The 13,473-nt window shown below is 38.3% G+C and overlaps 1 protein-coding gene across 1 annotated transcript in view; it reads right to left on the bottom strand.

The window, feature by feature from the left end:
* Positions 1 to 13,473, bottom strand: part of LOC134539219 (uncharacterized) — a 134,434-nt gene that overhangs the window by 39,858 nt on the left and 81,103 nt on the right. Inside the window, exon 4 of the mRNA XM_063381006.1 lies at positions 4,484 to 4,838. Coding sequence (XP_063237076.1) covers positions 4,484 to 4,838 — 355 coding nt within the window. The remainder of the gene's footprint in view (positions 1 to 4,483; positions 4,839 to 13,473) is intronic.

Here is a 13,473-nt window from a genome sequence, read left to right as displayed (position 1 = left end):
CACTATAAAGATACTAACTATAAAGCATGACAGCCCGCAACATGGTGATACACGGCCAGGACGAACTGCAGTGAATGTTGAACTGATTGATACTGGTTGTATCAGGCGGGCATGAGAGTATCAGAGGTAGAGAATTACCAGGCGTGATAAATAATGTATTAGATTCTCCTTCCGGTCGCACGGTCTGCGTACGCGGAGCTTTGTTACCTCCTGGGACCGTCTGATACAGAAGTATCAGAGACTTGTAACATGGTACAATGCTGTATCAGTATCAGGTTGGAACAGATACTGAAAATTGCTGTAACAACCCACCTCTAAGCTCTAACTGAAACTGGTTTATTTTCTGTAGTAGGGATGGGTAGTTCGCGAACTACCAGTTCGTTTGGAACTGTTCTGACGAGCGAACTAGGTGACTAGTTGGCTGTTACCAAAAACAATCGTTCTTTCGTTCTTTGCGTGTTTCTCGTCTCCTACTCTGTTTGGTCCTTACTGCGCATGCGCGAAAGATAAACCACCCCCCCCCCCCCCCCCCCCAAACAAACCACTGTCACCCAATATGTCACGTCTTTCTTTCTTGCTTTCTTCCCTCTCTTACGTTTGTTCTTTATTTGGTCTCATCCCCCCCCCCCTTACCTATATTTCCCCATCGCTTCGTCAGTTCTCAGTTCCAAGCAGAGACGTTCCAAGTACTGATCTGAACTACGAAGACCGAAGAGAAAGGGAGTACATATACACACTGAACTAGCTAGTTCAAAGACATAGATAGTTCACACAGTAAGTTTATTTAATTGCGTAGTTAGGCTGTCGGTCATTATTTTCGTTTCGTTCTTTCTTGCGCAATGATGTATCGTTTGACGATCGTGAACTCTTAATTTTTATCTAATATTCTTTAGACATTTACATTACATATTGACATTAAAAAACGTGTCACGTAAATAAGTGTAATTACGTTAAATTTCAGATAGCCTATACAACCTGAAATTAAACTTTCATTACACATAGACCACACATTACAAAACTACACTAAAATTTAAAGAAACATAATAAAACTTACCTAATACGAAAAAAATCAGCTTAGGTTGTCACAGATGAGAAAACACTATACCATTATTTTGTTTTGTAAACATGTGAAAATAAGCACTTTACTTGCAGAAAATAAATTAATACACATTCAAAAATGTAAGAAGTGTGTGAAAGAAAAACAATATGATAGTCGCTCATTTGTAATGGGAGATATTGTTTACAAGCATCGGATTACTGTGTGCCTCTTTTATTTATAGAAAAAGAAATGCCCATAAAACAAAAAGTCTGTAACGATTGTGTTGGTGTAATGTATGGAATATTTTGTTTAAACATTGGAAACCGCGATACAGTCCGCGACCGATGTAGTTCAATAGAACGGTTCCTAAAGAACTAGTCTTTGAAGTGACTAGTTCCGAACGAACTAGTTCGTTCCAAAGAACTATATTTCCCATCCCTATTCTGTAGTGTAACTTGTAGCTGTAACAGGGTTGCATTTCCAATGGAGTATTTGTAACTGTAACTGAGTTAGTAACATTCTAGTCCCTGATTAGCACTCTGATCTACCAGATTTCTCTGGGGTAATATTCCTTCGCTAGTACAGTGCAAGCCACGCTTATATACAAGTTGGTTACATTATAACTAAAGTCAATATTTACGGATTTAACCTTTGCAACATGTTCTATAATATGTCACTGACTGTCCTGGTAATATGCTGATTTCTGAATTCGGGATGCTCTCAACACGAGCGGAAGCCCACTCCTTATCTGAGAAATGCCACAATGAATTTCAATTATTTACATTCTGCAGCAGGCACTATCTATTGTCGCCGGGTGCATCACCATCTTACAGGATAACTAGCTTGGGCATAGATACTAGGTAAAATTACCCTGCGGTGCCTGTGGCAGCCATGTTCGTTTCAGGGATGAGCATGCAGCACTCGCACAAGGGGGCCGAGGGCAAATGCAGGACATGACAATGGTAAATTGCGATAAAACCGAAATAACACCGAAAATCATGCCAAGACACCGCATAACACCGAAATGCAAGTTATACACCATATAACACCGAAATGCAAATTATATCATGGAATTAAGTGGCCTTTAACCAAAACTTAATTCAAATCATGAAAAAAAATATATTTAAATGTTGTAATTATAAATATTTTAATGTTTTAAATTATTATTATTTCTGGACAAAAAAATTTTGTACCAAAATGAATGGGTCAGAAAAATTTGACGCCGCCGTCAGTGCTCCCTCTGAGAGCACAGGCCGTTATGTGTCCTCAACACCTGATCAGTGCCGCGCCTCGAACGCGCCCATGCGTGCAACACAGTGCAGTGCCCCGAACGGCGTGACGTCAGTCACGGCCCCCTACGTGTGCAAAGCGCCCGGCCGGGTGTGGCACTGCGCAACTAAATAATTTGTTCATGCATTTGATAAGACAAACAAAAACTAATACTTGTAAAATAACTAATAATTAATGTTAATTTAATAATCATTTTGTAAACTGGGATCATTCACAAAACTGGCCGAAATCATCTTCCCGCGCTCCGCAGTTTCCCGCGGAATTTCCCCCCTCCCTGGCCCCGGCGGCCAGGGAGGTTAGTCAGTCGCCATCCAGCACTCGCCAGGGCCGGCAGCCCACGCACGGGGAGCTGTCAACTTTCGCGCCAACTTCACCAGTCACTACAATAGGTAAATATAGTCAAACCGTTTCATTCAGCTCCCCGGTCGGCCCGAATCGGCCGTTCGAGATTTCGCACGGTCCTTTAATATAATGTGTAGCCCGATACCGGGCTTTCATAGTGTGCTACGTAATCAATTAGGTGACCCCTCGTGGCACCTGCGCCTCACGCTAGTGAAATCCCACCTCGGGAATTAGTTCTTCGCCCACGCGGGGCGGCACTGCGCCAAACGCGAACCTAAGTGTTAAGACGAGTCATTAACTGGGAAGTGCCACGGTCGCGAGTGCGATATCCTGCCGGATTCCGCCGCGTCCGTACCCAGCGTAACGTGGCCCCAGCCACCACGCGGAGTAGCCGCCATTGTATAACCACCTGTGTGGGACACCCGGATCTGGTCCGAACCCGGGACTAACCACAGTGACTGTAGTGTAGTGTTTTGTATTAAATAATTTTGTATGACCAGTCGCCCACGCATTTCACGTTGCGTTCCGCAGACTTTCACGTAGGTAGGAACAGACTTACCGTTCGCCCGAGCATCCCACTCGCAACTCGCCGGGAACAACCCCTATCAACGTACTTGCCACCAGGTTACCGTGTGGCCGTAACAAGTCCGCCAATAGAGGGTGGCGTGCGTGGAGCTTAGGTCGACGATGAAGCGGCCAGTTACGTGAGCGTGTAAAGTGTAAAGTGTGCGACGGAATAAACCAGCTAAAAGTACGTGTGTGTTTTTATTAATAAGGCGTCCTGGGAGGCCATAACAGCCCGGGGAGTCCTTTGTCGACGCGTCCCTGCCTGCAGCCACGAGGCCAGGAACCCCGCCCTTGAGATCAAAATTAATCAAAACATTTCTAATTCACGTAAAATTCAGATCAGGCAACAGGGACGGCGTCAAATTAATTCAAGTAGTTTTATTGTGCATCCCCTAAAATCTCGTTAGTTTATTTTTGTAGTTCTGAATGTATCTGTTTTACGGCAATTTATTAAAAATTGTTTGTTACCATTAAAATGCAGCATATATATATATATATATATATATATATATATATATATATATATATATAACCCCTATTTTTTTGTGGAGTAGTATTAGAAATAAGCTTTTATAAAAAAAAGGGGGGTTGTCTGCAGGGGCGTGCCTAGGGGGGTGGACGAGCGGGACCGGACCCCCCCCCCACCCCTGGGCTAAAAATATTTTAATATATAATTCATAAAATGAAAAAAATAAATAATTACTTTTATGAAGTTACGGCCAGTATTTTTAGATAGCCTAAATCAGCAATATTGAACACGTATTTTTCAAAATTTTCCCGGGGGAGGACCCCCGGACCCCCCGCCTAGATGGAGGGTATTCCATACCCCCCAGGCCCCCCGGAAAAGGCCCTAGCCTTTTGCCTGACCCCCCCCCCCCCCTCACAGAGCAAAATACTGGGCACGCCACTGGTTGTCTGTAAAGTCGGTTTATGAACGATAATTTTACGTGATAATGTCATAAGAAAACATTGATGAAATTTTGCATATTTTTTAATTTTCAAATATCATTTACAGTTTTTGCATTTTTTATTTAAATAATTTGTTCAAATATAATCACAAACAATTAGTTAAAAAACCCGTCTTAACCTGTTTGATATTATAGAAAATTTTCTCGCACGGTGGTTGGCCGGTTCTTGCACACTCGTCTCAGGCGGAACGTGACATGAGTCGTGCAATCGGATTGTAGATGGGAGGATGGAGGAGGATGGAGGAGGATGGAGGAGGATGGAGGGGAGCGGACGTACCTGAGGGCTGCGTGATGAGGACGGGGTCGAACAGGTAGTTGTCGGACAGGCCGGGCTGGTCGCCGGGGCCGGGCTGGACGAGCACCACCCTGTTCTCACCCGAGGTGCTGGTGTCCTCGCGGCCCGGCACCAGGTACTGCACCTCCACGCTCCTCTTGACGCCGCTGAGGATCTCCTCGGCCGACTGCTCCAGGCTGATGGCCTGCCCCGGGGGAGGCGGCGAGTCCCAGCCCTGGCCCTCGTCGGCGGGGTTGCAGCGGTTCTCCAGGTTCTCCTCGATGCTGGCCGTCGCCAGCTGCACCTCGTCCAGCAGGATCTTGTTGGCGAGGTACGCGCGTATGCGCTGCTTCTTCTCCTGCCGCCGCGCCGACCGAACACAACCAAGCGTCGCCTCGGTCAGTTTCAACACAACCACACTCAACAACTTGACATTTTTAAATTTGTAAAATAGCAAAGAAACACAAAAAAAATTTTGAACCTAAAATTACATTTTTTTCTCAACTCCAATAATTATTGTTGGTACTTAATTTGAAGGTTCTATGGGCAGTGCAGTGGTTCGCAAAACGTTTGGAGTTGGAGTGCAGTAGTATATGAATGTATATTTATGTATGTCCGACCACCATCTTAAATAGCGACGTCACTGCGAGTATCAGATGACGACGTTTGACCTTTACCTCAAAATTAGCCAAAAAAAAAACTCTAAATATACCAACAATTGCGCACAATTCGCCAAAATTTCGTTTTTTTGAAGAAAAAAATCCTCCTAAAATATTTAAAATGTAGGTAGGGGGGAATTTTCCCTAATTCAAGGAGAAATTTACCGTTTTGAGGGGAAATTTCCCCTTTTTATTCGTCATGAAAACAAAAAGCTTGTAAATTCCTAAATGCGGCTTAACAGTTCTAAAAGCAAGCCGACATAAGCCGCTGAGGTTATGACCATGTCAATTAAAATGACATGGCCACCATTTTGAATTGTTATGTATCCATTTAAATTTTTATGGTCGCCATCTTGATAATCCGTATTTTTTTAAGCTAGGATATCGGGAAAATATTATAATTAATGAAAAATTAATTAATAAGAATTTTTATAAAAACACTCTGCCATCTTGGATTATTAGGTATGTAATTACCGCCATCTTGTAGATTCGTAATTATTGAGCTAGAAAAATGGAGGGAAATTTTAATTTAATAAAAAAATCTAATTTTAATTAAAGCACACGTCATTGAGCTCGGAGTCCTCTGTTAAAACCCGGCGAGAGAGAAAAAAAAAAGACTACAGATCCTTTCTCCACGGAAGCCAACACTAATGTCTAAGTGTGTGTTTGTATGTATGTATATATATATATATATATATATATATATATATATACACACACACACACACACACACAACTGGTATGATGCCACATATGCAATCAGGTATTTTTCTGCTAGAGGCCGCCATGTAGTTTTCATCTGCTAGAGTACACTGCCGCCATGTTAGTTTAATTTTTACCCACTATAGTGCGATAATCATTTATTACTGTGGACCCGCCATCTTGAAGTTTGTATGCTATCTTAAAAACCGTAATTGTTTAGCTATAAATTCGGGAAAAATAAAATATTCGTAAAATAATCACTTATTAAATTTTAAAAAAAAATTATTTGATCGATTAGTCCTTTGTTCGATATTTTATCGAAGCAAAAAACTTTATTTATTTAAAGTTATTAAAAATATTGCATGTCCAAGAAATAAAACAAATAAAAATCATACAAAAAATTGTTACATAAATACTACACTATTACAGGAACACTTGTTAAGTTAGCAATCTTATAAACATTTAGTTCCGCATTGGCTTGAACCGACTAATTCTCAGCTCCAAACGGTTACCGAAGACAGAGACCAGAAAGATTATCTTTCTACATAGTCCTTTTCTTCCCAACAGATTTTCTCGATACTGAATTTAACAGACTGCTTCACATCGACGGAATTATAAATGGGAATATTCATTGTCTAGAATGAGAACTTCACTTGGTCCTCGAACGGATACGGTTTAATACACACGCAGTCCAGCAACCCTATTTTAAAAGCCCGTACGTTGATACTTCACCAGTAAGGTGATTTATAATGTTCTGCTTTATATCGTCAAGAAAAATACAAATTTATTTGCATCTAACTGTTTATTGACTCCAACAGTCTGTAATTTCAAAAGTCTTTTGGCTCCAAAAGTCATTGTATTCAACATTATTTAACTGTAAATGTATTTTGGCAGGAAAGTCTTTCGCTTCAACTGTCATTGGCTACAAAAGTCATTGGCTCCAAAAGTATTTAGCTTCAACTGGCTGTGACTCCAAAAACCATTGACTCTAAAATTCATTGCCTCCAACAGTCTTTGGATCCGTCTTTGGCCCCAACAGTTCCAAACACTCCAAGTGCACAAACAGTTTTTTTTTGATCCAACAGTTATTGGCTACAAAAGTCAATGCTCCAATGGCTCCAACAGCTTCATGTGCCCCAAAGATCCAAGTGCTCCAATGCTTCACGAGCTCCAAAGCTCCAATTGCTCCAAGAGCTACAATCAATTGCCCCACTACTCCAATTGCTCCAAGAGCTCCAAGAACTCCAATTGTACTAATTGCTCTAAGTGCTCCAACTGCTCCTTCTACATTTGGCCTCAAATGATTTCAATTACATTTTTTGATCGAACTTGGCTTGATTACTGGTATGACTTTATTATTACTCTCCATTTTGTCAGTCAATGGTGATGATGTTTTTTTAATCTTTCAGTTAGAAGTTGTATTACAAAAACTCGGCATTCGATAAAAATCATATTTCTAGAAATGAAACCATCACTTTTGAAATCCAAAATATTATTTTTTTTTCCAATATTATACACATGCAAGTAATACAAGTCATTTATGTAGTCAGCTTCCCTCAGTTTTTTGATTATGAAGGCTATTTTTTTAATGTGTGAACAGTTTCCTGCCCAAAGCGAAGCATGTAGAAGTCTTAAACTGTCGATCAATATGTTCGGATCTTCCCATGATGCGTAATCAATCTCTTCTGCTGCTATCTTCATCCTTGCATGTTTTTAATAAATAATATTAAGACCTCTGGAGTCTTCCATTTTAACACTAGCCTGAAGGTCACTTTAGTCATCGACCCAATGATTATCGCAAGCTTGATCAGAATAATTTATTTTAACATGTCTGCAGTTTTTACTGGCCGGTCCGAGCCCAGGCCTCAGGCTGTGGATTGAAGATTGTCGAAGCCATCTTGGATGTGACATCATGGCGAAAATCTTAAATGACATTGACCTTGACCTTCAAAATTTGCTAAAATTTTCTTAAAATTTTTCAAAATTCACCAAAAATTTCCAGTTTTTAGGAAAAACATTCTGCCAAAAAATCTCAAACAATTTGGAAAATGAAAATTTCTGTATTTCGAGTGAAATTTTTTTGTTCTGAGGAAAAATTTCCCTTTTTAGTCTTAAAAAATGGTAACGGCTTGAAAATTCCTAAAAGCAGTTTAAGAGTCCTAAAAGCAAGCCGCCATAAGCAGCCTAGGTCATGACCTAAACTATTACATCACGGGCACGATCTAAAATAATTATTACTTAATCATTGTAGGCCTAATAATTTTACGGCAACCATATTGAAAATTTTTATATGTTTTGCTATATCATCGGAAATTTTTTTAAAACTTATAAAAAAATTAATAAAATAATTCTAATAAAAAACGTTTTGCTATCTTGGAGTAAGATTTCACGGCCGCCATATTGAAAATCCGTAATTATTATCGAAAAGTTTGGGGAAAAAATAAAATTTATAAAAAATAATTAATCAAATTCTAATAAAATTTTAATTTAAAAACACACCTAGATCATGGAGCTTGGATTCATCGGTTTGAACCCGGCGAGGACAATATAAAAATATGACGGCAGATTTTTCCCCCACGAAAGCCACCGACAGACTGACCTCCCACTACTAATGCCAAGGTAGGTACATATATATCGCCAGCTAGTATAATGTCAAGTCCACCAACTATTTTCGTCGAGGCTGCCATCTTGTTTTCGTCTGCTGGAGGCCGTCATCTTTTTTTTTTCGTCTATTAGAATGCACTGGTGCCATGTTAGTTTAATATTTACCCACTATTTATTACTGTGGCGCCCGCCATTTCAAAATTTAGATATCATCAAGCAATATAATTATTTAGCTATAAATTCGGGAAAAAAACCCAAATTAATTTTTAAAAATCACTTATTAAAATAAAGACTGAATTGATCGATTTCTGACCTTTGTTCGACATTTGATCGATGCAAGTAAGACGATGATGATATATTGATCACCTTCTTGGAAATTTGTATTTATTAAGCTATAAATTCGGGAAAAATTCAAAAAATCACAAATAATCACTCATTAATTTATTGATTGAATCGATGTATTACTGTCCTTGCTTCAATCCTTGATAGTTGAAAAAAAGGGTTATTTAATTAAAATTACCAAAAAAAGTACACATTCAAAAAATAAAAAATAATAATAAAGTTAAAAATACATATTAAATAAATCCTACACTACTACAGGAACACTAGCTAAAGTTAGCAATCTAATACACATTTATTTCTGCATTGGCTTCAACTGACTATTTCTCAGCTCCAAATGGTTTGCCGAAGACAGAGACCAGCCAGATAATTTTCATAGATAGTCCTATTCTTCCTGACAGAGTTTCTGATACTATGTTTATCAGACTGCTTCACATCGTCGGAATTGTAAATGGGAGTATTCACTGTATTGAATATGCACTTCTTCACTTAGCCCTCGAACGGATACGGTTTAATACACACGCAGTCCAGCCACAAGTTATATAATAGAGGCCTGTACATTGATACTTCATCAGTAAGCTGATTTATATATGTTCGGCTTGATATCGTCAAGAACGGTCCAACAGTTTTAGCTACAATTGTCTTTGGCTCCAGCAGTGTTTAGCTCCAAAAATCATTGGCTCCAACAGTCTTTTGCTTTAAATTTCATTGGCTACAAAAGACATATGATTCAACAGTCTTTATCTCCAAAAGTCTGGGGCTCCAAAAATCATTGACTCCAAAAGTAATTGCCTCCAACATTCTTTGGATACATCTTCGGCTCCAACAGCTCCAAATGCTCCAAGTTCACAAACTGTATTTGGCTCTAACAGTAAATGGCTCCAAAAGACAATGCTTCAATGGTCCAATTGCTTTAACAGCTCCAAGTGCTCCAGAGCTCCAATGTTCCAATTTCTCCAAGTGCTCCAACTAATCCAATTGCTCCAACTGCTCTACTATACTAACTGATCCAGTTGCTCCAAGTGCTCCAACAGTAGAGCTGTTCCAACTGCTGCAATAGCTTCAAGTGCTACAATTGCTCTAAATGCTCCAACTACTCCATCCACATTTGACTTCAATTGATTTCAATTTTTTTGATCGAACTTTGCCTGATTGCTATTATTACTTTAATATTACTCTCCATTTTGTCTGTCAATTATGATAATTATTACATCTTGAAGTTATAATTTGTATTACTAAAACTTGGCATTAGATAGAATTCAGATTTCGAGAAATGAAACAATTACCATTAAAATCCAAAATATAATTTTTTTTTTAATTTTATACACATTCAAGTAATACAGTAAGTCATTATTGTATGTAGCCAGCTATCCTCATTTCTGGCATTAGTCACAGAAGCTAACATGTATCCTGGTTCGTTGCCTGTAGCTATATCATAAAGACATCGCTTAGGATACTGCGGCAAGGTGTTTATCTTGTGAAAAAATGCTAAACGTCATGAGAGAAGCAAGTGTATTTTGGGTCCTTGCAAAAACCATTTAGTTGCAGTCAGTATCAGGAATCCTTTTATCGTATATATTTCTTAAATAAACTTTGCAAGACATGTACAACTAAGCTAACTAAAGATAATGAGGACTGGTCTACAATACCGAGGAAGTGGAACGAAGGAAAAATATTATACGACTATAATGATTACACAGAATGTAAAAATGCTAATACTACTATCCTAGATCTCGGTGATAATTTAAAATTTAAACATAACGAAGAAAGTAGCACCTTCAAGAGAAATGTAAAGATACTTAAACCAAATTCTAGTCGCCTCCATGAAAATGCGAACAACGGAGAACTACCTGCAGCTGAAAAAATCGAATACTGCGATGAAACATCTAAATATGACATGATTTAATACTATGATGACACATCTGAGGCTGACTCGATCTAATTATGTGATGACGTACCTGAAGCCCACAAGATCGAAGACTATGATGAAGCATTGAGCCCAAAATGTTGGAAATGCCTTTTTAAAATAAATTATTCTAACCAAGCTTGCGATGAACACTGGGTCATAATGAAAGTGACCTTGAGGCTGGCGTTGAAACGGAAAACTCCAGAGATCTTTATAATGTTTATTATAAACATTCAAGGAAGATGATAGCAGCAGAAGAGATTGTTTATCTTCATGGGAAGATCCTAACACATTGGTCGACAGGTTAAGACTTCTACATGCTTCGTTTTTTGCAGGCTAATATTCGCAAATCAAATAAGTATCCTTCATACTCAAAGAATTGAGGGAAGGTGGCTACATACAATAATGGCTTGTATTACTTGGATTTGTATAAAATTGAAAAATAAAAAATAAATTATACTTTGGATTTCAATGGTGATAGATTAATTTCTCGAAATCTTGTTTCTAGCTAATGCCACATTTTCGTAATACAACTTCTAACTTAAAGATGTAATCATCATCACCTTCATTGACAGACAAAATGGAGAGTAATAAAAATGTCATAAGGGCATTCAGGCCAAGTTCGATCAAAAATGAATAGGAGCACTTGGAGCAATTAGAGCAATAGGAGCTGTTAAAAAAATTGATGCATTAGAGCTCTTGAAGTAATTGAAGCTTTGATGCTTTAGAACTCTTAGAGCGATTGAAGCACTTGGAGCTTTGGGGCACTTGAGTTGTTGGAACTATCATTGACTTTTGGAGCCAAAGACTGTTTGAGCCAAAGGCAGTTGGAGTTTTTGAAGCATTTGGAGCTATTAGAGCCAAAGATGTACCCAAAGAACTTTTGGAGTCAATGATTTTTGTAGCCCAAGACTGTAGAAGCTATAGACTGTTGGAGCCAATGACTTTTGTAGCCAATTACATTTGAAGCCAAAGACTGTTGGAACCAATAGCTTTTGGAGCCAAAAGACATTTAGAGTTAAAGACTGTTGAAGCCAATGACTTTTGGAGCCAAAAGACATTTGGAATTAAAGACTGTTGGAGCCAAAACCAGTTGGAGGCAAAGAAAATTGTACTTTTCTTGACGATATCAAACAAAACATTATAAATCACCTTACTGATGAAATATCAACGTACGGGCCTTTAAAATCTAACTTGTTGCTGGACTGCGTGTGTATTAAACCATATCCGTTCGAGGACCAAGTGAAGAGTTGTCATTCAAGACAAAGAATATTCCCATTTATAATTCCGACGATGTGAAGTAGTCTGTTAAACACAGTATCGAGAAACTATGTTGGGAATAAAAGGACTATGTAGGAAAACAATCTTTCTGGTCTCTGTCTTCGGTAAACCGTTTTAAGCTGTCAATTAGTCCGTTCAAGCAAGTGTGTAATTAAATGTTTATTGGCTTGCTAACTTTAGCAAGTATTCCTGTAGCCATGTTGGATATTGTAATTTTTTTTTGTTTGTAATTTTGTTTTATTTCTTGGACATGTAATATTATTGACAATTTTAATTAAACAACGTATTTTGCATCGATCAAGGTTTGAAGCAAGATAGTAAACCATCGATTCAATCAGTAAATTAAGAGTGATTTTTATTTGGATTTTTTCCTGAATTTCTAAGTTAATTATTACGAATTTTCAAGATGGCTGTCAATATGTCATCAACGTCTTACTAGAGGCTGGTATTATAGGAATTTAAGCTTTTTTTAGGACTTTACACATTACCGGTATTTATTGAAATTATTAATTTTTACATAACATGAAATTTTTTTCAACAATCAAGAATCGAACACAGGACATAAATCGTTCTTTTCCATCTCTCTTTTAATAAGTTATTTTTTTTTATGAATTTTGGAATTTTTCCCGAACTTATAGCTAAATAATTATGGATTTCCAAGATGATATCCAGATTTAAAGATGGCGGGCGCCATAGTATAAATTTATTATTGCACTTTAGTGGTGAAAATTAAACTAACATGGCGGCAGTGCACTCTAGCAGACGAAAACAAGATGGTGGCCTCCAGCAGATATAGACAAGATGGCTGATGTGACATCATACTATCTGGTAATAGCCTATATACATATACCTTGGCATTAGTGATTGGAGGTCAGTCTGTCGGTGGCTTCCGTGGAGGAAGGATCTGTCGTCTTTCGATGATTGTGCTTCCATTTCGTTGATTGTGCTTCCAAATGTGCTTCCTTTTTGTTGATTGTGATTCCAAATGTGCTTCCGATTGTGCTTACTTTTTGTTGATTGTGCATTCGATTGTGCTTCCTTTTCGTTGATAGTGCTTCCAATTGTTCTTCCCCTTTGTCAAATGTGCTTCCGATTGTGCTTCCTTTTCGTTGATTGTTCTTCCGATTGTGCTTCCATTTGTGCTTCCTTTTCGTTGATTTTACTTCCAATTGTGCTTCCATTTTTGGTTGTCGATCGTTATTTCTGTACTCAGGGCTTGAATGGTCTCATGGTTCGAAAATGTTTGGTCTCGTGGGCCGAAGACACTTGATCTATACCGACGTATATCATTTTGCATGAACTGTTCGGAATATATCCTAAGTATTGAAAAATTTTACTTCCATGTTAGGCATAGCTACAACGTATTTAATTCGTTGGGCAGGTATTTTAGGTATTTTGTCTAGGGATGATTTTATTAGAGTGAATGATTAATAAACTCCACGATAGGTAATGATAAACAGAATATTAAAATTTATTTTAAGCTTTAGTTATCCTTATCACTG

The sequence above is a fragment of the Bacillus rossius genome, chromosome 15 (genome assembly GCF_032445375.1).
Source record: "Bacillus rossius redtenbacheri isolate Brsri chromosome 15, Brsri_v3, whole genome shotgun sequence".
Classification (NCBI taxonomy): domain Eukaryota; kingdom Metazoa; phylum Arthropoda; class Insecta; order Phasmatodea; family Bacillidae; genus Bacillus; species Bacillus rossius.
The sequence above is the reverse complement of the archived record's forward strand: the minus strand, read 5'-3'. Positions and strand labels throughout refer to the sequence as shown.